The sequence below is a fragment of the Strigops habroptila genome, chromosome 4 (genome assembly GCF_004027225.2).
Source record: "Strigops habroptila isolate Jane chromosome 4, bStrHab1.2.pri, whole genome shotgun sequence".
In the NCBI taxonomy this organism is placed as follows: domain Eukaryota; kingdom Metazoa; phylum Chordata; class Aves; order Psittaciformes; family Psittacidae; genus Strigops; species Strigops habroptila.
Genome location: NC_046358.1, coordinates 9,050,627 through 9,074,905, shown reverse-complemented (window position 1 = coordinate 9,074,905; position 24,279 = coordinate 9,050,627). Strand labels below are relative to the sequence as shown.

Here is a 24,279-nt window from a genome sequence, read left to right as displayed (position 1 = left end):
TGGACGGGGCGGCGGCCGCGCTACCGTTACTGCCGTTGGCGCAGGGCTGCCGCCTACCAGCCGCCATCATGTGGAGAGCGGTCGCCGTCGCGTCGGCCCCGGCGCGGGCCCTGTTCCGCGCTCCGCGGCGACCGGCCGTAAGCGTGGCCGTGTCCCCCGCCGCCGCGCTGGCGGACGAGCGGGTGGAGACGCGGGTGGTGGGGCTGGGCCCGGGGCAGCCGGTAACCCTGCGGGCTGTGGCAGCGGATGAGCGCGGATGCCTCTTCCAGTCGTGCGCGCATTACCGGGCGGACGGCCGCGGCGAGCTGCACCTGGGCATGGACGCCTCGCACGGCGGGGACTACACCGGCGTGGAGCCCATGGGGCTCTTCTGGAGCCTCGCCCCCGCCGGCATGGAGAGGCCGTACCAGCGGCTCGTTCCCCGCAGCACCGGCACCCCGATGAAGGTGGAGATGCTGGTGCACCAGGGCCACAGCCAGCCCGGCGCCTTCCCCGGGCCCGTGGTGGCCAAGGCCCAGGTGGAGAGGTGGTTCACGGCCCCCGGCGTGCGGAGGATCCGGCTGAAGGAGGGAGGCGTAAGAGGCTCCCTCTTCCTGCCGTCGGGTGAGTGCCCGGCCGGAGACCTTCGTCCTGCGGGCCCGCGCCGTGTCTGCGCAGAGCAAGGAAAGTCTTTAAAAGAAACACATGCAAAGAGTATCACCCGGGAAATCCATATTCCATAAGAGAGCTGAACGCCACCTTGCACACAGGGGTTTTTTTGCCTTGAAATCTTACGGAGACGCTCCCAAAGGCTTCTCGGGACGTGGCCTGGCTTGTGCATGGCCACACTGCCTGGTCTTAGCCGGCAGCACTGGGCAGGGCAGGCACGGACAGGACAGAAGCTAAATGAAAATGGAGTTGTGAGGTTAACATGTCGCTGCTCTTGGTCTATGATTTTTCAGTAGTTTTGGTGTTTGCTCTGGACTTGCCAGAATCTGTAACACTGAGAGCTAATACGCTTCATTGTGTGAGCCTGTGCTAAATCTCCCAAGGATTTTACCCTGAGCATGATCAAATTGAAAATGCATTTTTCTTCCATGTGAAACACATGCCAGTAAGCAGAGCAGTGGAATTGATTATAGAAAATACAGGTATTCCTCCTCTGTTACACCAGAGCCAAAGCTAAGTTAATAGTTGAGCTACTTCAGTTGTACTGTGGTATAAAGGCAAAATAGATTTATGAGAAAGCTCTACCCGTTCTGCTTGTGGGATGGTTGTGCTTTATGAGGTGTGATATTCTGATGGATATCACACCTCATATCCAGGTAGTGCTGCTGGAAAATGAAACTTTACACTGATGATGGTATGTGTACATGTGAGCCATGATTTAAACTTCTTGTCTTTCCCTGAGTGTCATGCTACTAGAACTGCCTCCCTATTGCCTCTAATTTGTAGCAGCTTGCTTAAGCAAATCCTGTAAATATCGCTACAGTTATTAGGGATTTAGGTATTAGGGAATGATCTCCAAACCAATAATCTTTTTATCCATTTAGATAAGGATCCAAAGTCCACTGAAGAAAAAAGAAAAGGGAACAACAGAGATTGAACTTTGAATTTTGGATCAAATGTTTAATCAGCATGCTGGGCTTTCCATCACTGAGACGTGGTGGTTTTGATATATCCTTCCTTAGAAGATGAGCTGGATTTCTGCTGACCTCAGTGGGAATGCAGACATCTGCAAGACGGAACTGCATTTTTCCCTTCAGAAAGTGTAGTGTTGCAGTAGTGTGGCAAAATCTGGAATCATTGCTTAAATGATACTGGCGTACTTGGTGGAGGATCCAGTTACAGCATTGCTACCACACCTTTCTTTCCTCCTGGAATGGGAAAATGTTAATATTACTCAGATAGCAATGTTAAATGTGAACTGATTTTAGTAAAAGTGAGATTACATGAGTGGGCTTATGCTGTATTTTTGATATGAAATAGGTTTCTCAAATCAGGAATAAGAGTTACAGAAGGGTTTTCTTTGTTTTTAAGCAATAGTAAAGTTGACTAGCCCATTTTATCCTGCTTTTTAGTGAGCTATGCAGAAACTATACTTGGGCATGCACTCAGGAAGGCAGTCCAAGATCCTTGTGTAAGTTAAAGGTTGTCTTCATGAGAGAGAAACACATTCATGCTTGACTGTGTTCCGATCACATGCTTGCTAGAAAGCTTTCCAGGTAGGGATGATAAATGAATGCACACTTTTTTTTCCTAGCCATCTAGGCTGACTGTTGTTAACTAAAGGTTACTGCTGATCATGGCATTATGATAAATTTATCCAGGCATATTTTCTCAAGTAGAATATTGAACTTCTATGGCAAATTACGGAACTGAAAGAAAAAGAGCCCAAAAGCATGTTTCAGTCCTTCTCTGACTTCCTCATGCTTTAAGTTAGGAGGTTTCCACCATCTAGTGTGTTTTGTCCAAAACTTCCTTTTCTTAAGCACCTTGGAAAGCCAGAGGTCTTGCCTTTGTTGCATATAGTCAATGCCAGAGTTAATGCATTCTCACACAAGCAGGTACTTTTTCAGCCAATGTAATTGTAGCGAGCTGGATCCGTGCACATCAGTGGTGACATCTGGTGGCCAGAGGTTTTTCATAGTTCGAAGAGATTGTAGTATCTTTAGCCTTTTAACTCAAGATCTGCTGGCATGGCATACAGTATATCACAACACGATGTTGGCTGCAAAACCATGCTCGTTTCAAGTTGTGGCTCTGATTGTTTCTGTAGGTTTGTGGGACTGATTGTACACATGTCTACACATGTTCATCTGTATATCAGTCATGCGCACATAACCATACCCATACAGCTCTCAGTTTTACTCTCTCTTCACATCTGCAGTAGCAGTTCAAATGTTACAGTGCTGATGCTGAGATAGAGCTGTTAAGCCCAGTTGTTTTCATCAGGCAACAGGTGTCTCTTTCCTGTGCTTTGCTCAATGCACTTTATTCCAGAGTTTGTGTAAGTTTTGTAGGATATGCTTCCAGGGCTCAGTGCTCTTGCCTTATTAGTAGTGAGCTTGCACTTTTCTAATTAAGGTATGACTTCTTTGTGGGGAAAATAGATGATTCAGGGCCTGATTGTTCTGAGGGAGGGAGGTTAAGACCACTGAGAACCGCATTTAAAAAAACCCCAAGTTTAACTGTTCATGTATTTTTTACAGGAAAGTAAGGACCTATTCTTAGTTTGAAATAGCTGAAGTGGGATACAGCACTGGTTCTCTAATCTCTGCTGTGCAAATGGAAAAGTAATGAGTATTAACAGAAAATTTCTTAAGCCATACATATTTTGTTGTTCAGTCTTCACTAGATAGTTTTTAGTGTCTTGTTTGATAACTTGTCCTCTATACCCCTTGTTTTTAATATAGGGGATGGCCCCTTTCCAGGAGTGATCGACATGTATGGGGATGAAGGAGGTTTGATTGAATTTAGATCCAGTCTCCTGGCTACCCGTGGCTTTGCTGCTCTTTCTCTGCCATATTTTGACTTTGAAGATCTGCCTAAGGTCATGAAAGAATTCCAACTTGAGTACTTTGAGGAAGCAGCTAGATTCCTACAGCGTCACCCCAAGGTGAGTGTAATGAGACATCTCTCAGGACAAGGGAGGATTCGTGCCCAAGTGGTGGCAGCGATTTTTTTTGGAATATCAGTTTCTTCTGGGAAGGTTTAGGCCAAATAATGGAAAAAGTGTAGGTCCTGCATAGGTGGATACGCATATGACTGGAGAGTGACTTCTTCCAGCATGAGCTGGAAATAAATTCATGCTGGAAACTAGAAGATTTCTGATCATTAGAACAGTGAAGTGCTGGAATAGTGTCTAAACAGGAGCAGTGGTGATAAAGATTATTTAATTTTTATTTTTTTTAAATGAAAGCAATTGTTTTAAGAGAGGATGATACAAAGCTGTTCAATAGCAAAGGAATGGATTTGATGGCTTGGGGTGTTGCTTTCAGGTTTACTTTCTGGGCTAGAAAAGGACAAGACTAAAAATCACTTATCTAATCCTTCAAATGTCATTTGTGAGGTTACTTTTGCCTGCGACATGTATAGCAATAGACTGTGCTTGATTTTCCTGCTACCTGTTTTGGGAAAAAGAGAAAATAGCATCAAAAAAAGCAGGCAGGACTGGATGAGGTCCAAATGATGGTACTTCTTGTGCCCGCCTGTGTTGTTTTATGGGGTTTGCCAGCTCTTGTTGTCTCTGAAAAATAAGACACTAAACAGAGAGAGGAGCCAGGGTTCAGGCTGTAGCTTTCCAACAGGTCCCATCAATAATTAACCTAAAATTTTTTTATTTTTTTAATAACAACTCCAAAGGCATTTAATGGCTAATCCCATCATAATGCATACTTCCTTTATTCCTTTGTTCCCCTCTTCCCCACCCCCTGTCTTATCTGAAGGTGAAGGGACCGGGAGTTGGAGTGATTGGGACTGGGAAAGGGGCAGAATTAGCACTCTCCATGATCACCTTCCTGCCTGAAGTAGTGGCTGCGGTCTGTATCTCCGGCTGTAGTTCAAACACAGTTGCAGACCTTCATTATGGTGAGATGACTCTGCCTGGCCTGCGTTTTGATATGAATAAGGTCAGTGTTTCTGACACTGGTGTATTTGACATTTTTGAAGCTCTGGATGACCCAACAAATCCTGCCAATTCTCCTTGCACGATCCCCATTGAAAAAGCAGAAGGTCACTTTCTCTTAGTGGTAGGGGAAGATGATCGTATGTGGAAGAGCTCCTTATATGCTGAGCTGGCAATCGGGCGTCTGCGCCAGCATGGGAAAGAAAACTTTGAACTCTTGAGTTACCCAGGAGCTGGTCACCGAATTGATCCTCCTTCTACTCCATTTTGTCAGGTAGCTATGGATCGTGTTCTGGGCGTGCCTGTTCTGGGGGGTGGAGAGAGCAAAGCACATGCCCATGCACAGGAAGACTCCTGGGGAAAGATTCAGGAGTTTCTGCACTTGCATTTGGGATGAACACTTAACTACCTGCAAGCTGTTGCAGAACTGCTGAGGACTGAGCTTGAGCCGACAAAATGACTGGTGAATTGGAGGGACTGACTGAGAAAAGCTTTGAAATGTGAAATAACCAAATGACTACTTAGCTACAAGTATAAATCCAAAAAGAAAGGGATTTCTTTGGACTAGCCTAACTTATTTTAACTGGGTACACAGAGGTGAAGTTAAACAATGATAAATTGACTGCACTGTAGTACAAATTGGACAGCCTGAATTGGTCATGATGTCAAGAAACAAGTATCTGAAGAGAGTAGTAGGTACTTTTTTGCTTGCAGTATTTATGACTCAGAATTTAACAGCTAGCCTGCACTCTCAGCAGTGACAGACTGGATCAGACCTTGGAAATGATGGCAACGAATGATAAACTTTGCCATCAAAATGATGAATGATTCTGGCTTTTGATCTTAAGTTACCTCAGCCCAGAACTCTCAGATTACAGCCATATACACTTTGGAAATGTTGCCTGTATACATGAAGCTGGGGATATCTATTTGTAAGGAGGCTTATATGCCTTGACCTCAGGTAGTGGTCTTCTGGTGACACTGTCTGTTTCCAACAAAAACTGTAATGTGGGAGAATGAAGAGAACTTCTCTTGTCATCCAGGGAGAATGGCAGCATTAGCACTGTCTTGAATTAGGGATGTAACCATCTCTTCCTCTTATGGCTTGGATTGGCATTTGACGCTCAGTATTCAAATGCTGTTGGATAGGTTAAAGCATGGTTAAATGCAGTTACGCTGCGTGCGGGTCTTAAATCTCTCTTCATTGCTTGTTTCAAACTAATAACACTTGTCATTAAGTTAGGGATTAATTACTTGTGAAACTCATTAGTAACGATGTCAATGGATGCTGACAACTGTTCTTAGGAAGGAACTGGAGTTGAGAGACAGAAAACCTAGTTAATAGATTTAAGACTGACTGTAAAAAGCTGTCACTTTATGGCAATGATTAACTTATAATACTTAAAACCACAAACCAACACACTCCTCTGCCCCCACCATCCCAACCCCCTACCCCCCCCAAAAAAACCCCAAACAAACCCAGGATATCTTTTCCATGGCTGCCTGAGATTGTTGTGGGTGGGGTTTTTTAATCAATTTTTGGCTAGTGCCTGATTTTTCCCCCCGTTTAGGCAGAAAGAAACAACTTACTCCCAAATGAGTTGATCTCTCACAAGGGGCTCGCTGGAGTGGTGCCAGCGCTGAAGGCCTGTTTAAGGAGGGCCTCTGTCAGTACAGTTTCTCCTTCCAAGGTCATTTTATCAGACCAGTTTGAGAGGAAGATACAAAACCTTCATCTGAGAAAGCTTTGAAATGTGAAATAACCAAATGACTACTTAGTCAAGTGTAAATCCAAAAAGAAAGGGATTTATAGGAATCCAGGAAGATACAAAACCTTCGTCTGTGGTACTCAGTTCTGCTTTGCTCTCAGGGATCTTTTCTCTCCAGTTAACTGTCATTATGCTGCTGCTCAGGTCTCATTAACTTTCTGCAACTCTTATTACTCCTTATCGTTTGATTGAAGTCACATGTTCTCCAGACACCATCACTGCCAATTGAACAATTTATCCATCCGCTACTTACAAGAGAAGCTCCATCCTGCTCACTCCACACAAAATGTCTTCATGCCTAGTCTCTCCAAACTCCCTCACTGGCTGAAGAGGCGTTAGCAGAGTCCTGTCTGGTGCTTGAACCTCCAGTAAAACTGGCAGCCCTGGACGTCCAGAACGACAGTCTGCTGTGACATGCGTGTTGGTGTCACCCGTGGTTAGTACCCTGCCTTTTATTCAAGCTGCAGCCATAGAGGAAAGGGTTGCCCAATGGTTTCTGTTTGTTGGGTCTGCTTCATCAGGTGCATCTTCAGTAGTTAGAACGGTGTTGCTGTGGTAGAGCAGCACGTCCCCCAACCCTGTTTTGTTACCCACCCGTGACCCCACACTGCAGTCCTACCTCAGCATATCCATTGCCATGAACAATTGTGAGCTGGAGGTTCGGGAAGAAAATGTTAAGTTGTAAATAAGCCAAAAAACAGGTAGCTTGAAAGTCTTTGGACTTTGTTTCTAAAGCACAAGCCTTTAAAGTAATTCAGTGTTAGATGTTGTCAGATATACGCAAGTTGAAAGAGAAGTAAAACCCTTTATTAAAAAGCAAGAATTTGATGTTATATTTTTGTTTCTGAACAGTTCATTTGTTTTGAAAGCTGAATGCTATTTTTTTTAAACAAAGGAGGAAAAATAAAAGAGATCTAATTTTACTGTGAAGATCCCTTTGTGAACGGGTCAGGGCACTCCTGGACAAAGTAAGCCACAACAGGGTCTGTAGAAAAACTTTTCCACTAGTATTTTGTATATTTGCAGTGCTGCTTGGAGACCAAAGCTACAACACAGACACTCCATAGGTAATGTATATGCTGAACCAAGTGCCCGGTGCCCGCCACAGCCACGTTACTTATGTTGTGTTGCATTCCTCACCCGGCGGAGCTCCTGCCGCCTTTCTCGGAGGCCGTCGCTGGGATGCCAGGACGAGCTGGGGTCCTGGGGTGCCCGTGGGCCCAGGACGGGGTCTAGCAGGCCGCTGGCCACGGGCGCCCGTGTTACCGGAGGCGCCTACCGGGTACGCCGAGGGCGGGAGGTGCGTCCGTCAGGGGGCGCCCGCGGGAGCACCACCGCCCCCGCTATGGCCCTCCGACACGTCCCGCAATGCACCGCGAGCCGCCCCTCTACGCGACTTCCGGGATGGGACGCTCTGTGTGGCCGCGCAGCTCTATGGTCGCCAGGTGCGGTTGCCTCCGCGCTCGCCCCTCCCGCCTCGCCGTGTCGGCGGCGCTGCGCATGCGCGGGAGGCGGCCGCGCCATAGCAACCGGCGCGGTAACGGTAGCAACGGCGATGGTGGGTCCCGTCGGTGCCGCGCGGGCGGGGGCGGCCGGGCCGGGGCCTGCTCCGGCGGGCGGGGTGGCAGCGGTGCCGCTCCCCCGGCGCGGGACGCGGAAGGGGCCGGGGCGGGAGCGGCGTCCCCTCAGCGCTGCCCCTGCGCAGCCCTCGCGGTGGGCTGTGGCGGTGCCGCCGTCCCGGTGCTGCCCGAGCGGCAGCGCGGGGCAGAGCCCTCCCCGGCTCCGCAGAGGGGATGTCGGGTGCTGCTGCTCGGGTACGGCAGAAGCTGGCCGGGAGGCACCCCGCGCTCGGGGCGGTGGCTGGGGCGGGAGTAGCGCGCTGGTACCGGGCATGGAAATGGGGGATTTCAGGGAGAGATCGAAGTAGCGGGGAGTCTGGGATGCTGTGGTACGAAAACCGCGTAACGTCACTTTAGTGTAAATACCTGTAGGAGATCGTTCGATATGCAGGTAGAGGAACCCTGAAAATAGGCTTCTCGGAGGGAGGTTTCCCGTAAATAACCTCCCTTGACAGAAGGTGCTATGATTTATCTACAGACATTTTAAGTGCGCTTCAAAGCAAATAAACCCCCTGATACATGTTCTCCACATAACCCACGGTGCTGATTTTCATATTTCCACCAACGGGAGAGACAAGGCAGCAGAGGTCAGGGAAGAAGCTGCTCCTTGTACTCACATTAGCTACAAAGTCCAGTCTGGTTTTAGGCATCAGTTTGAAACAGAAGCGGGCACTGGTCTGTCTTCAGTGTGAGTGACCAGGATCACATACCCAAAGGGAGTAACGGTTGGAAAATGCTGTGATGTTCTTGTCCAAAAAAACCCCGATTCACTGGAAGCAGGCTGGTTTTGCTGGCACACAGGTACCTGTCAATCAGGTTTCATGGGGCTGTTGGAGCGGGAACAAGGGACGTGATCGGAGGTCACACAGGTGTGTATCTGCAGTGGGCACCGTGGAGATACTGCCATGGCACAACTTTGCCAAGTCATCTACAGCGGGACCTAGAGCTGTTGCACAGTGCAGGCAGGATTAAAACAGATACACATCAGTGGGTGGGAGCAACTACAACATCTGGGGATGCTCAGTGATGTCTGCCTAAATGAAGGTTATGTTGGTATTTGAGATGTGTGCTCAGACTCCCTGGTACTGCTGGGTCTTGGGCTGTTGCTGGGTGTTGAGTGGCTGTAGCCATTCTTTGTGCACAGCTGCCTCAGCTGTTGTCTCTTATCATTGGGTCCAGAGCTCCCAGTGGTCTAGAGCTGAGTGACCAGCACTAAAGCTCTGTGGCCGAGGTGATTGCCTGTAAGATTTTGGGTGGAAGTTAGTTTGTTGGTTTTAACTCTTACAGTTGTTTCTTTGATCTCTGATGACCTGAAAGGCTGCTCCTAACCACATATGGTAGTGCCATACTTAAGAGCAATAGAGATGCCCAAACTAGAGGAGTCCTGGTTTTGTAGAAAAGAGTTTTTGTGAGCGGTTGGTCTCTGAAACCTTTTGAATCCAAAAGACATCTTGGAATGTGTTTAATGTTTAGGATCTATCAGAGTTTCTTGATATACTACTGTTTTGGGTATCACTATGTGGTTTTGATGCGACTGGTGTGAGGTAGAAGAGTTGGAGATAGTGACAACAGAAAGTTGGTCAGTGGGTCAATCCTTAAAAAGCCTTATACAGCAGCTGTGTACTGAGTAATACATGTTTTCACATCACATGAATGTGACTCAACATAAAATGATTGAAGAAGAACAAATATAAACAATCCAGATCGCTCTTGATTTTTGGCAAGAGGTACCTTGTTTTCCTCAGTGAATCTTAAGAGGCTGTATCATTCTGTTTACTCACAGCTTTGCTTTCAGACAGGAAGTTGCTAATGCACAGTAATAGAAAGTGTGGGGGTTTAAGAGCATTAAACCACATTTTTCAGTGCAATAACTTCTTATGTCATTGAATTGAATTGAATTTCACCATCAAAGCTAACAAGCAGCATCCCAAACCCGTGCTCCAGGTGGGGCAAAGAGTGAGATCAGGAAGATAATGTCCTTGCGTGAAACCAATTGGTTGCTTCTGAAAATGCTACCAAGTACTCTGGAAAATAAAATTGTGGGGCACTGAGGAGTTCCAGCTGGAGGAAGATAATAAAGGAAAATGGTGGGAGGGGGCAGACAAGCAGGATGGGGAGAGAGAAGGGAGAGGAGGTAGTGAACAAGGCAACTGAAAAATTGCAGTGAATATTCATTTACTTTTTCTTTCTTTCATTTTCAGGCAAAAGCAACAACCATCAGAGAAGCTCTAGCCAAATGGGTAAGTAGTAGGCACAGTATCGAGCTGCTTTGCAGTACTCTGTGGCATGGGCTTTGACTATTCAGCTCATTGTTTAGTACCCTCAGTATTTCAGGGGTTTTCCAGTTATGTCAGTATATCCCACAAACTTCACACCTGCTCTCCTCATAAGAACTAGAATGCAACGACTTGCAGACATTAACATTACTAGACGTGTGAACTCAGTATTAAAAATTTGCTTTTCCCCCCTCACTTTTTCTGCCCTCTCAACTCCATGTTTCCTAGTAAAGATTTATTTTCCATTTGCTCCTATGTCACATGTCTCTTAGAGATAACAGGCGTGTGTCAGTGAGCTTCCGTTAATGTTAGGCATGAGGTGCTGAATTTGCTTTTCTGATCATGTTACTGGGGGTGGGTCTAAAACTTCCTCTCTGAGTCCATGTGAAAAATTGGATCTGGTGATGTGTTGCATTCCGGATGTTTTTCTTCCCTTTGGCATAAGGGTTTACCTATGCCCTACAGTCAGGGTGACATTAGTCAAAGCAACTTTAACTTTAAATCAAAGCAACTTTAACTTAGCAAATATGTTCTTAAAGAAATGTCTGTTCTATCTGTGGTTTCTCTGGGGCTTTTTGTGGTTGTTCAGCTGACCTTTCTTCCAGAAGCACGTGGCAGTCGGGATGAAGTTTCCTCCTGCAAGTGCTCACTGCTGGCCACAGTGTGTTGGGAGCTCTCTCCCTTTCATGTTTGTAAGGGAAAAAAAGAATTATTTGTTGGTATAAACTGAGTATAAATGCAAATAGATACAGTGTTGTTCTTAGAAAAGAAAATGGAAGTTTCACATTTATAAAGTGACTTAGTTTGAACACATCCACCATATTGTAGCAAAATAGCTCACATGCTTATTCGCTAAATGGTTAATTTTCAGTAAAAATATTATCACACTAGATTTGGATAGAAACTGGAATACATGTTAATGCCCAAGCCAACATGCTAATTTCCTTTTTTTTATTACATTAAGTTGCCTGAAGTATTTTGGGTGCATAAGAGAGAACATAATGTTATTAAAACCTGCTCTTGTGCTTTAGGATTCTTAAAGACTTCTGGGATGCAATGCATTTCATTGCAAAGTAGCCATATAAACCAGGCTGGAGCTCAGCTTTGGCTTTTCAGTAGCTGCATAGAAGTGGGGGAGAAAACAAGAGCCCTTGTTTTGAAAGCGCGGGTAGATTTCTCCTTTGTTAATGGACCTCCAGTCCTCCCACTGAACACTGAGTGAATGGACAAAACACTCCCTTTGTGCTGTCAGGGCAGCTGTCAAAACTGGTGGCACTACCTCGGGAGATACTTGTTCCAAGTGTTGAGTCAATAATTACCATTGCTTCAGAATTTTAAAAGATTTCATAGACTATATTTTTTAATAAACCCAAATGCTGAAGTGATGGCTGTTTCTTTCCGAAGCTCTGAACTTTCTAAAGTATTCAATCTGGAAAGTTATTAACCTAGGTTGTAAATAGGAAATTTGTCTTTTGCTGTATTCTCTAAAGTGTGAAATCCACTCCTTTTTAATGGCTAAGTAGAAATATATTATTTATTTCTGATTCTTAACTCCTCTGTGAATCTGTTGAGGTTCTCCCCCAAAACGCACTCCCCTGTGTTCAGTTTGTGCTGTGACCTAGGTCTGAGGTCTGAGTTTTCTGGGTGATTTTTCTGTCAAAGCTTATAAGAATCTGTTTGTGCTACAGATTGCCCCTCACCGAGGTTCGTGTGTGTCAGTCTCCATGGAAGTGCCATCATTCCAAATTTTAGACTTCATCTATTCTCCATTTCTTTCCAGCTTAGGACCCCTTAATTAAATTGCTCCAGTGTAACACAGCTTTCAAAAAAGGCATGTGTAGTGTGTAAGTTCTTTTAATATCTTGAAAAGAAGCTGCCTTCTCCTTTTCATGCTACACCAGCAGGAATCTTGATAAACAGTATTCAAAATGCTTTCTCTTTCCAATAATGTCTTTTAGTACCATATTAGAATTACTTCTATAGTAATTACTTTCACAGTAAGTTTTTAGTATGGTAATTTTTAGTAATTGTATGTAGCACTGAGCCTCTTCTTTACCTTCTCTCTTCTTTAGGAAGAAAAACATGGCCAGAAGGCTTCAGAGGCAAAGGAGGTGAAGCTGTATGGTCAGATTCCTCCTGTAGAGAAGATGGATGAATCTCTCTCCACGCTTGTTAACTGCGAGTAAGATCATTTAAATGCAAATTGGAAACCAAATATTCTCTTCTTTATATTAATTTTCCATTTTTTCTGATGTCCACTGTGCAAATACGTATTTACTATATTTAAGTGAGGCCTTCAAAGCAGCAGCTGCCTCCTTTTTTTCTCAGCTGAGCTGCTCTTTCCACATACAGTTCCTGTTTTTAATTCAGAGATCCCTGTCACTTAACTGAGAAGAAGTTAAGGTAGATTCTGTATTGATATTTGTCTCCAGAAGAATTACATACTGTTGATCAACATATAATTATAGGTCCATGTTCAGAGTCTGTCAGCTAACTGGCACATTGATGATCCATTCCAAAATTTATGCAGAAAGAAAGGAGACTTCAGCAGGACTTCCAAAAAGAGATTAGACCCAGTTCAGAAATACACAGCCATGCATTTGATAAGGTTAGGCACACAGATAATCCAGTATGTCCTGTAAGTAAGTACTTTCTCAGAAGCTTGGAAATAAAGTTGCAGAAGTCTTGATGGTTTGAGAATATTTTGAATCTGTTTAGACATCTAGTTAGTTCACCATCTAATGAGAGAAGAATAGACAATTATTTCTAATGCAGTGGTGTTTGGACATGGAACTCTTCTGATACAGTGATCCCTTGTATATTGTGAATTGATTATTCTTGCTTTTAAAGGAAACTATCGCTGTCTACAAACTGCATTGAAAGAATCGCCAACCTGAGCAACCTAAGTAAGTGACAAGCCAGTGATCAGTTATGTTTGTTTTCTAATTGCTTGGATAGGACATATACCATGATTTGTTATATGTGTCCAGTTTTATACCTATTCTTCTCCTATTTTGTTCCTTCCTCTTAGAAAATGACAAGTGACCTTTAAAATTACCAATCTCACTGGAGAATGCAGTAAAGGTGTGTAAAAGTGTATATCCCTGCACTAGCCTTGGCAGTTGTCTCACTGTGCACGTGAAATTACTGGGGGAGAACCCAACAGATTCACAGAGTTAAGAATCAGAAAAAAAGATAACATTTCTAATTAGCCATTAAAAAAGGATGGATTTCACACCTCAGAGAATACAGCAAAGAACAAATTTCCTATTTACAACCTAGGTTGGTAACTTTCTAGATTAAATACTTTATAAAGTTCAGACAACAAAATCCATTCAGAAAGCACTTTTGTACCCTATAGTGGGGCTAGTTGTGATACTCAACACCATATCAATTCTAGAGTGATGTGATGCCCAATTTCCGTGCTCATTATGGAGGTGGTCTGCAGTTCAACAGCTCTGTAATTGTGGTGTTGGTTGGATTGAGGTTGCAGTGTGGTCAGCTTGGATGGAAAAACGTTATTGCACTTTGTAGAGGATCAGATATACTTAGTTTGATTTTATTCATACTTGAAAGGGGTGTGCCATCTGTCTAGAAGTGGAACTGAACTTTTATTTCTTGGGCAGCTGTCTATGAAACCTTGAAACTTGTTGGCTTACTGAGTCAAACAAACTAGAACCACATGGTCTGTCTCTTAAAGGTATAGAATATGAGGAACTCGCTGTCTCTGTTGGCTTCTGTGAAAGAGAGAGAAAACAGCAGTCATAGCCATGAAAAACAAGCCACTAGTTACTGCATAATTGCTTTTGCTTATTGCAGAGAGGAAGCTGAGAAATCTTTAAGCATCTACACTCTTTTCAGGCAGAAAAGATTACTATTGCTGTTATATACCTGATATTGTACTTATGTTGAGTAGATAATCAAAGAATCATAGAATGGGCTGGGTTGGAAAGGACCTTAAGATCATTTAGTTCCAACCCTATGCCATGGGCAGGGACGCTTCACGCTAGACCATGTTGCCCAAGGCTCTGTCCAGCCTGGCCTTGAACACTGCCAGCGATGGAGCATTTACCACCACTTTGGGCAACCTGTTCCCGTGCCTCACCATCCCCGCAGTAAAGAACTTCTTCCTTATATCTAACCTGAACTTCCCCTGTTTAAGTTTAAACCCATTGCCCCTTGTCCTATTGCTACAGTCCCTGATGAAGAGTCCCTCTCCGGCATCTGCACAAATGATCACACCCCTGTATCCATACATGTGAATAATAATGTTTCAGATGACAGCAATAAGTGTTAGTTCTGTGTTTTAGAGAGTGTAAATGTTCCATGAGGGAGATCTTTCTTCCTTTAAAATATAAAATATCTCAGAACAAGAGTAATAAAAACCAGTGATAGTAGTTAGAAACAATTTTAAGGCATGGCTTTTTAAGCAAGCTTTCAGTTTTGTATTTGTAAGGGTCCTTTCATTTCTTACAAATTTCAGAAGCTAGTGCAAACTTATAGTTTATAAATGTGAACTACAGAGAGAATAGCTAGCTAGAACAAAAGGTCATCTCCCAGCACCTGTGGATGGAGATCCTTAGGGATATTCTGGAGAATATTAGCTAAAGTAGGCTAACTGATTAAAGTAGACTTACTGATTATGATTCTTCATTTTTTGAGCATGGTCATGTATTAAGCTGTTGTATTTCAAACCAAAAAGAATTCTTATTGTATATCAACTTTTTAATGACAACTAATCTTCCTGTTTTCGAATATTTGCCAGGTGTGGTTTTATCAGGTGGGGTTTTATCCCTGCATTTCTCAAGACAGAACATACAACTGTCTATTCTAGATCAGCCTGGAATCTCTATCCGTAGCAGTCTGTAGCCACTACATGTGCTGTATGGACTAAATGGTGCTACTTAGCTGAGACTTCCATCAGCCTTGTCATGAGTCATTGTACCATGCATTTTCAATCATTATGCATACAAGAGCAAAACAAGATTATTAAGTATTTCATCCTTAATGCAGTTACAAAGAAGTGTTAAAACATTAATGAAAGGTATAGATCCAGAGTTAACCCAGCTGCATGCTGCAACTCAGTTTGCTTATTTACAGCTGCAAGAAAGCTTGTGAGAAAAATGAGCATGAGTTACACAAAAAGACTGCTATTTTGTGATAGCTTTGAGTTACACTAGTATTACACTAAACCCCAGCAGGAGCAGCTCACTTGGAAAGGAGTTTTGTCTGGGTGCTAGAACAAGTTGAAAAGCCTCTAATCAGACTTCTTGAAAGTAGCTTTATATGCTGCCTCCATTATAGAAATCGAATCTGCTGCCTTAAAATAAGATCAGAACAACTTTTGCCTGGAGAAAAAGGAGTATGAACTGCGTAGCATCAAAACTAACGAGTTAGCAGTTACAGTTCGGGTGCAAGGTGAAATAATAATTTTATTTAGTATTTATCTGGACTGAATTTCAACAAAGTAACCTACACATGAACAGCTTTGTATTCATGAGCATGTTTCTGAGCTGTTCACTGCATCTGCTCCTGATGATCTGTGTAGGTCAGGAGGTTTTGTTTCTGTTATGTCATTCTTTCTTAAGACAAGCTGGTCAGAGTGCAGTTTGTTTGTAAGTAAAATATGGCATTTTACCTGACTTCCAGCATCTTCTTATATTTAAAAATACCCCCACATTTATTAACAAAACCCTTTCTTTTATCTATTACAGAAAATTTGAGGATTCTGTCTTTGGGAAGAAATAACATAAAGAACTTGAATGGATTGGTATGCGTTTCTTAGTATCAATTCTTCACTAACAACAGAGTGCTGTCTAGAATGTGGGATAACTCCCCTATGTTCAAAGATGTCTTTGCTGAATTTACATTGTTGCTTAACCATTTATTTTCTCCTTTTCTATGATCTGTTCACCCTTTTATACCATTGCTTCTGAATTTTCAGATGGTCTTTCTCCTTTTTTTGTTCAAACATTCCCAATGTTTGGAGATTCTTCAGGGCTAATTTGCTACATGAAAGGATTTTGGAAAGAGAGATTTCATTGTCTCTGATAAAGATGAGCCCAACTTTTATTGGAAAACTGCTTTTTATCTGTAAAGCCCTCTGAATCCACTGGCTTTACATGAGAGTAATTCCTGCAGACTTTTTGCAGGAGGAATTCTCTGCCTGAAGATACTCAGGCTATGCTGCTTTACTACAAGTGTTGGCAGTCCTATGCACACACACTGGACGAGAGTCCTTTTTATGTTAACTGGCACCCGGAGCAATATGGCTTTTGGGAAAAAGACGGTGGGAGGACTAAGTCTACCAGGTAGGGAAAAAATTGTTGAGGAAAATATTGGATCATTTTTGTTACAACTGAATTAAGGGCAGAAGAACTTTTTTTTTTTAAATCAACTTTTTTTTAATGAATATAGAAATTATTTACTTACTCAAGAGATACTGTATGTTTCTCCCGCAGAATGTTTCTCTCCAAAGCTATTCCCACCTTCAGAGATGCCATATCTCTTAAGTGTGAAATGCAGAGTCAATGTGTAATGGCTGCTTTAAAAAAAACCTCTCTTTTGAGAGAATTATGAAAGCAACTTGTGGCCAACAGGTACAAACATGCATGCACCTGAAATGAATCACTCATGTTGTATAAAACCCCTTCTAAAGCAGTTGTTGAATGGCATTCACTTCATGTATACTTGCAGTGCCCAAGCAGCCAAATTTGCCTCCTCTGCCCCTATGCCTTAAGAACAGCTACTCCAGGCAGCTGTTCCTTGTCTTATTCTAATATTGTGATTTCTGTCCTCCTAAATATATTTCAGATCCTTTGCTCTTAATTCCCATGAGTATTTGTTGTGCATAATTAGGGACCTCCTTAAAAGGAAACAAGGACCAGTATACCTTAGTATTTTCTCACATGTGGTGACCTGTAGGAGGGCACTGAAGAGAGAATCTGAAGAATAAGGAAAATATTCTTCCACTTACCTGAACAGTCCTGTCATTTTCCAGGAGGCAGTTGGAGAGACCTTAGAGGAGCTGTGGATCTCATACAACTTCATTGAAAAACTGAGGGGTATCCGTGTAATGAAGAAGCTGAAGGTTCTTTATATGTCAAATAATTTGGTGAAAGACTGGGGTAAGCCACACATCTGTTCTGTAACTTCTCATGTAGGATGGTGAATGCAGGAGTTAAGTCACCAAGTAAAGAGTAGTTCTGTGTGTTACAGGGCTTTGTCTCTCTGATAAGCCTGCAGACATTCACAGAATCCCTAAATATCCACTCATGCAAGAGAGTAAAAATAGTTAGCATATTGAATTTCACTTCTATGCCCAATGAAGTCTGTTCTTTGAATCATCTTTCTTGGACTTCTTTTAAAAGGCAAACCTGTTCTTTAACCTCATACCAGTTCAAGCCCAAGCAGTCTCTCTCCTGTTGTATCACATTATTTATGTTTGCACTGAGCTTGAAAGGACTGTGTGGTGCAGAGGTACTTTCCATGTTCCACAATCTGGTTGGTATTTTCACCTTTGTGGTTGCAGCAGAGTTTGCGAGACTGGCAGAGCTGCCATTACTAGAGGATCTGGTGTTTGTAGGCAATCCACTACAAGAGAAATACTCCTCTGATCAAAGCAGTTGGATTGAAGAAGCAACCAAACGGGTACCCAAGCTGAAAAAGCTGGATGGTGAGTTTGGGGCATGAGGCAATTGGTGTGAGTTAATAGCTTCATCTAAAGACAACCACAGGGCAATGAATCGTAACCTCGGAAATTCATCTGTGTGCCCATGTAATTAATATTCCTCCTTCCTCTCTTTGGAATTAATTGGAAGTTGTTATTCACATCCTTGCTGCAGGATCTTCTGAGAGTGTTGAATGGATTTTGGAGTGTTAAGTCCAAGTGGTCTTGCAGCCTGCAGTTGGGCTTTTCTCTTGAAGTCATCCAGTCAAATAGTTTTAGCATATAACTAACAGGGAACTGAAAGATTTAGCATTAAGTAAGTTCACAAGACCTTTATCTGCCAAATTGAGTTAGAGTTTTCCTATCAAATTTGATTTAGTTTTCCCAACAAAAAAGTGTGACGGGGGGAATGGGGATGGACAGGGGTGCGCTCTGTTCTGCTCCTGGTGCAGGGGCAGGTTTTCAAAACTTCATGCAGGTTTCCTCAGTGCCCGAGTATCCCCCTTGTCACTGCAGAAAAACCTCAATTTGTGAGCCCTCCTTTTTAAGTCACTGATACAAAAATATATTAAAGCACATCCTGATTAGTGACTAAAAGTGAGATGATTTTAAAATCAGTTTTTAAGTATGTTAATTTCTGTTAATGGAGATGTTTGTTAATGCTTCACTGTTATCCCCTGTTTACTAGAGCAGCAAAGGGGACAGCAGGACTGGTAACACTAACACAAAGTTAGAGCAGCAGGGAATGTACAAGTGTAGGGATGGTGACAAGAGGACAGCTTCATTACAGGGAGCAATAGCTGGGAAATGGAAGTCAGATCAACTGAAGTAATAAGAAGTGTTAGGAAGTGGAAGGTTGGTGAGAAAAGTGTTTTGCTGTGAAGGATGGCCTGCAGTAGTCTGCTGTTGTAGTAGGAAACATTCTGAAACAATAGAATAGGGCAAATATCTGTATGTGCAAAGAGTAACCTTCTTAGTGGAAGGTTAGACCCTTAGTTCCTTAAGCATTCCTGCAGCCTGGAGCGATGGACAGCTCTAAATTAGGCAGGTACATTTCCTGTGCAACGTAGAAAGAGAGGATGACATTTAAGAATGGAAACCTCAAAAACTAGAATGTTGAGCGAAAGAGATGTCAGAAATGCTGCAGCTGGCCATAAGGTTCTTGCTATTACACTGTTCCAGGATCCTGCTATGCCTATGTACTATATGTGAGATGACTAATACAAGGACCTCAACGTACTGAAATGGTTGAAGATGTTCTGGACAAAAATAAGCATTGAAGGTCTCTTTCAACAGGAAGGCATCTCTTCTGTTAGTTCCTGTTAGATTTTTTAAGTACCCAAGGGGTGGATATAGACTATAACACTACTGTGCAACACAGCTTTATTCCACGATGTCCAAGCTATCCCTAGAGATGTGACCATATTGCTTCTTGGATCCACATGAATATAATTGTATTCTGTGGTCTGGACATCCTAGTCCAGTGTCAGTGAGGAGGTATCCCATACTAAAACTTGGTCACGTATGTTGTGGAAATAGCAGCACAAAGTAGGAGCCCAGCAACAGAAGGGGGATGTGCTAGTTGGTTGATAGCAGTTGAACCAACATGGTGCATCTCCCAGACACCAAGTTAGGCTGATCTGTGCAGGTGCTGCTTTAGCACCTTTCTTATTCCCTGTTACCTGAGAAGAGTTGGAAAAACATCCAACAGGAGACCTCATCAGGTGAAGGCTTTTCTCACTAAGAGCAGTTCAGGTATGCAGAAGTTCACGTCCTCTTTCTGCCACTCATTCTTTCCAACAGTCCGGATAAGCTTTCAGGCATATCAGTATTAACTGTATCTTGTTTTGCATAATCTATCTGTAAATGTTCACAAATTTTCTTTTCCCTCTTAGGTGTCCTACTTATTAAAGGAGAAGAAGAAGAAGAAGGAGCAAACTGATGACACTTTCTTGTTGGGTATTTAATTAAAGTAACTCCAGATAGCTCAGCACATAGAACTTTTTATATGAAATGTTTGTTTTGAAGAAAATCTTTGGGCAATTTTTAAAAGACCAGTTTATCTCCACGGTTTCTCACCCAAAGAGTTAGTTACCAAAATTTGGGCACACCAGTTTTGTCAAGTTTTTGACACCTTCTGTAGAGACCAGTGGAGCTGAGTTCATCTGCTGTTTGGCTAGCAGGAGATCTTTACCTAAACTAACACATAGCTATTTTTAATCCCTGATAAGTGATGCTTGTTGTTACAATAGAACCATTTTAGCTTGTTAGGTGCAGCTGGCCAACATTATCATTGGAAGTACCAAGGCCAAAAGAACAGTGTTGTGGTTTAGAGGCACGTTACAGGCTTTGTTGTGTTTACTTTTGCCATGGGAATCCCTCAGTATTTTAAATATGTGAGTTTACCCTTTCATCCCCTTCACTGTTACGCCAAACAGGCCCTGCAGTTGTGGACCTATGCACAAGAACAGTGCATAGGCTTGTTACTGGCCTTAAGATCTGCACTAGGCTTCTGGCATTGGAACTCAACTGCATTGCTTAGGAGGCCATGTATAACTGAAATATTTATTTATTTTAAAGAGGCAATGGGAATTCTTTGCATAGTTTCAGTGAGACTAAAATATTTGCTAGCTTTTTTTGTTTTGTCGCTTACTAAGAACTTTAGATTGGAATATGTGGCCTATTAGCCTGCAGCTGGTTCCTAGGTTTCGCTTGGGTCACTGGTGGACATAATCCTTCTCAGCTCCCGAATCTTCCTATTACTAAGTAGGCTGATACAGAAACAGTGAACAAAAGACCTGGGCTTGAGAACAGAAAATTTTGGGTTTGGGATACTCATTTGTTATGAAAGCACAGATGTAAGCAGTGAGAGAAAGTGTATGTAGGTCGTGGGGAGGTGAGGTGAGATGGAAAGTGGGCATTGGAGAAAAAAAGTATTGAAGATGTACTAAAGGTGCTATATTGCAGGGTAACCATAGTAAAGCCCCTTATATGGCAGGTAACTAGTTTTAGTGAGAAGCATTAAACAAATGATAAAGACATACCTGATTGCACTGTTGGATGCCACTAGTAGGTTTTTATTTCTTTACAGAATAGATCAGGTCACCTGAATAGATTTTTCTGCAGCTTGTTTTGGGGTTTTTTACAAGCTTTTATTGTAACTCATGGTACCATGGTTTTTCATTTCACTTAAAAGTGGTGACAAGCATACCTGTTGGTTCCAGCCCAGGCACAGAGGGGATGGAGACAGAACACCACTCTGAATTATTTTGTTGGTGAAGGTGTGGTAGGGGTTGAAATCTTGGAAGTCATGGTCAGCGATAGGAAGGTAGAACTGGCCCAGGCACAGTGGTACTGATCTCAAGCTCCAGGTATAATTGTAGTAGGAGACATCTTCTCTCTAAAAAGTTTCTAAGTGAACAGTGTGAAGTAGAAGGTTACAAGACAGTTTATCAATATGTAGTTATTCTATGACTTTAGAGGAATTCTGAAGCATTCCAACTTTAATTAGCAATTGCTGATAAGGCTCGAGTTTGATTAATGCCCATTACTTAAAATAAGGTCAGGAGTGCAATGGCATTCTTCACCTACCACAAACTCTTTCTAGGCAGCTCTTTGCTTGGCCAGAAAGCAGTTTCTTGGTTAACTTGCTCACTTGATTTATCTTGCAGACCACTTCATATTCCTATGTAGTTTCTTCTAGAATTATTCTCCTAGATCATTAGTAAAGGCCCCACTGAAGCACGATGGGAGGGACGGTGCACAGTCAACAGCCATTTCATATTGGCATCTCCTAAAAACTAAGTTGTTCAGTTCACTTGCACCCAACTGCTTCTGGCAAAGCAGATGCTTTGGCAGTGCAGAGCCTGGGGCACGCTCAGCCCCTGCTGACCCCATCTGCTGTGGTGGAGCAACAGGGATTGACCTGTGCCCTTGACAGCTGTAATTAAAGCGTGGTTAATGTGAGCCGGAGCTTGAGTGGAGTAAAACTTGACTTCTGAGTACTACCAACAAATGGAAATGCCGTATTTGTCTGTGTGTTTGGAGACATTTTCGGGATAGACCATGCAATGCTCTTGTCCTAGGGCTTGGCTACAAAGAAAAGTATTTGAATCTCTGTAGCTGGTGGCTCCTAGAACAGCATCTGCAGGTGTGGTACTCATGGCTAGGTTAGAGAAAGGAAGGGATGAGCACACAGTCTAATGCCTAGTAATCCTGCTGGTTGATTTTGTAATACCTAAACACAGCCTAAGTCTGTACATTTCTGAAGGTAGTGTTAGATACAGCAGATGCTCTACATTTTGGCTATTTTGGGGCATTCTGAGAGCAGAATAGAAACCGAGTGTTCTGACAGTGTGGTGGCAATTGGAACAAAAAACAGCTCCATTGGCAGGACACGAGGGTAAGAGCCATTCCTGGCTCTTGGAAGTGACCAATACAGGTGCTACCTATGGGAATAAGGCAACAAACCGCTGCAGTTAGCAGTGGAGTGGGGTGTGTTGGCACCAGCTCTTTTCACAGATTGAACAGCACAAATTCTCTAGATCATTCTTGGGGTCTGCATTATAAATACCACCAAAAAAAAATCACTATTGAAGGAATAGAGCATCCAGTCTCAGCACAACTGTAATAGCAGTAAAGGAACACTTGCAATTCAAGATTTCCCTCCCGTTTCACCCTTCGTGTTGTGAGAAATTAGCATAAATTTAACCCCCTTCTGATAGGAACTTTATGTCAATCTCAATGAAACATACAGTAACAAAGAATAAACTGTAGCTCTTAGTTCCCAGGAGGTGCTTCAGTTCAAAGCTGGGTGGAAGGTTCAGCTTAATGTTGCTTTACCTGATGAATCACAATTACTCTCAAGAAAAAAAAAATCACCTACCCCCCACCCCCAAACTTTTTCTCCTCCAAAATAAGTAAAGTTTTCCTAAATTTTAAAATTTGCACTTTAAAATTATGCACTGGATGTGGTGGAAGACATACAGAGGTGGCAGAATTAAAGCAGCTGATTCGGATATTGATGGTGCTACACCACGTCATGTATAAGCTAACACGAAGCTCAGCCCGCACACCAGTGGGGAGCGGCGGAGTAAAATGGTGAAAGGCTTCTCTTTCTGTATCACTCTCTGCTCTTCCCCATCACACCACATCCAGTGAGATAGTAAGCACATTAGTCTTCATGGATGAGAAGAGCACCCATGTAAAATTTGCAAGCCATGTGGAATTCTGCTTTTCCCAGTGACATTATGGAGGATGAGCATCCACTTTATTCCTTACAGAAATATCCTAAAATTAAATTAGTGATAGGAATTAGCTAGGGTTTTTTACCTGTTTGTTAGCACACTGACCTCTTCGAAGAGTTGACATATGCAGTGATTATATTGAGAGCTGCTGGGGAAGTATGAGAAGAGACCTGAGAACCAGCAGATGACTCAGGTTATACTAGAAGTAGAGTAAAAAACCCTTCAAGCAAGAGAGCACTTCTAACATCCCCCTTGGGCTGTCTTTTGTATATAGTAATTTTGTAGCATGACCAAGCTGTTAAACTTGCTGTTTTTAAATTATATAGGCCTATGTTTATAAATGTTATTCTGTGAAACTTGTTTAAAAATAATATAACGTTATTTTATACAAACCTGTTTGGCTGTTGTGTAATGAAATAGTTCAGCTTGCGGAGAGCATTCCGAAATTGAAGTTTGTTCTCATTAAACTTTCCTAGCTGCTCAGGGAGCAATGTATTTATAGTATGAGAGTATGTAAATGCTGTTCCTATTGCCTCTATATTTTAGAATAGAAAATAACTTAAGACTTTTAAAATGCTGATATATTGTGATTGTTGTCATCTGAGACATAAGTATTTTTCCATCTTCTGAGACACCGTTTGTCAGGCTTTGTTCTTAGGTCCTAAGAGAAAAGTGTACTACTGCTATATAGGGAAAAATCCAAATAAGTTAAATAAATGGCTAGACTTTCTTCAGTACAAGATTACTAATTGACTTTGAATTTAAGTTTTGTTAACAGCAACATACTATCAGTTCCATTAAACCTGGACAAGAGGAGGTTAACTGATTAATAAACTTCTGTAATAGAAACTTTGGCCTTCAAGAGGCGGTGTCACTGAAACCTAATTTCAAATCTCCAATATAAGGAAAAAGCCTTTCTACCCCTGCTCCCTAGCAGTTGGTCTCAGTAATGCGATGAACGGCCTCCTGCAGTGATGGTGGTAATGCCATTTAAAAACCATGCAGGGAATCACTGCAGAATTCCTCACAATGCCACTAACTCAAAGCTTACTAATCACTAAAATGGTTTATAATGTCTAGAAGCTTGGGCTTGT

The 24,279-nt window shown here is 42.7% G+C and overlaps 1 protein-coding gene and 1 long non-coding RNA gene across 7 annotated transcripts; one reads left to right on the top strand and one right to left on the bottom strand.

The window, feature by feature from the left end:
• The first annotated feature begins 13 nt into the window (after positions 1-13).
• DNAL1 (dynein axonemal light chain 1) lies at positions 14-24,047 on the top strand. Of its 6 annotated transcripts, none has more exons than XM_030483061.1 (10): positions 14-603; positions 3,396-3,598; positions 4,428-4,610; positions 10,196-10,234; positions 12,343-12,452; positions 13,121-13,176; positions 15,985-16,040; positions 17,271-17,397; positions 17,805-17,945; positions 19,835-24,047. In XM_030483061.1, the coding sequence occupies exons 1-10, from the start codon at positions 69-71 to the stop codon at positions 19,879-19,881; spliced, it is 1,497 nt and encodes a 498-aa protein (XP_030338921.1). In that variant the 5' UTR covers positions 14-68; the 3' UTR covers positions 19,882-24,047. The 6 variants fall into 6 exon arrangements, with proteins under 6 accessions (XP_030338921.1, XP_030338919.1, XP_030338923.1 ...); XM_030483059.1 differs by having other exon boundaries at positions 17,802-17,945; XM_030483063.1 differs by lacking the exon at positions 4,428-4,610.
• LOC115606706 lies at positions 1,582-7,338 on the bottom strand. The gene is made up of 2 exons (XR_003990974.1): positions 6,197-7,338; positions 1,582-1,856 (listed from the first exon to the last, which is right to left on the bottom strand). It is a non-coding gene; the product is annotated as an uncharacterized LOC115606706 (long non-coding RNA).
• Positions 24,048-24,279: the final 232 nt, after the last annotated feature.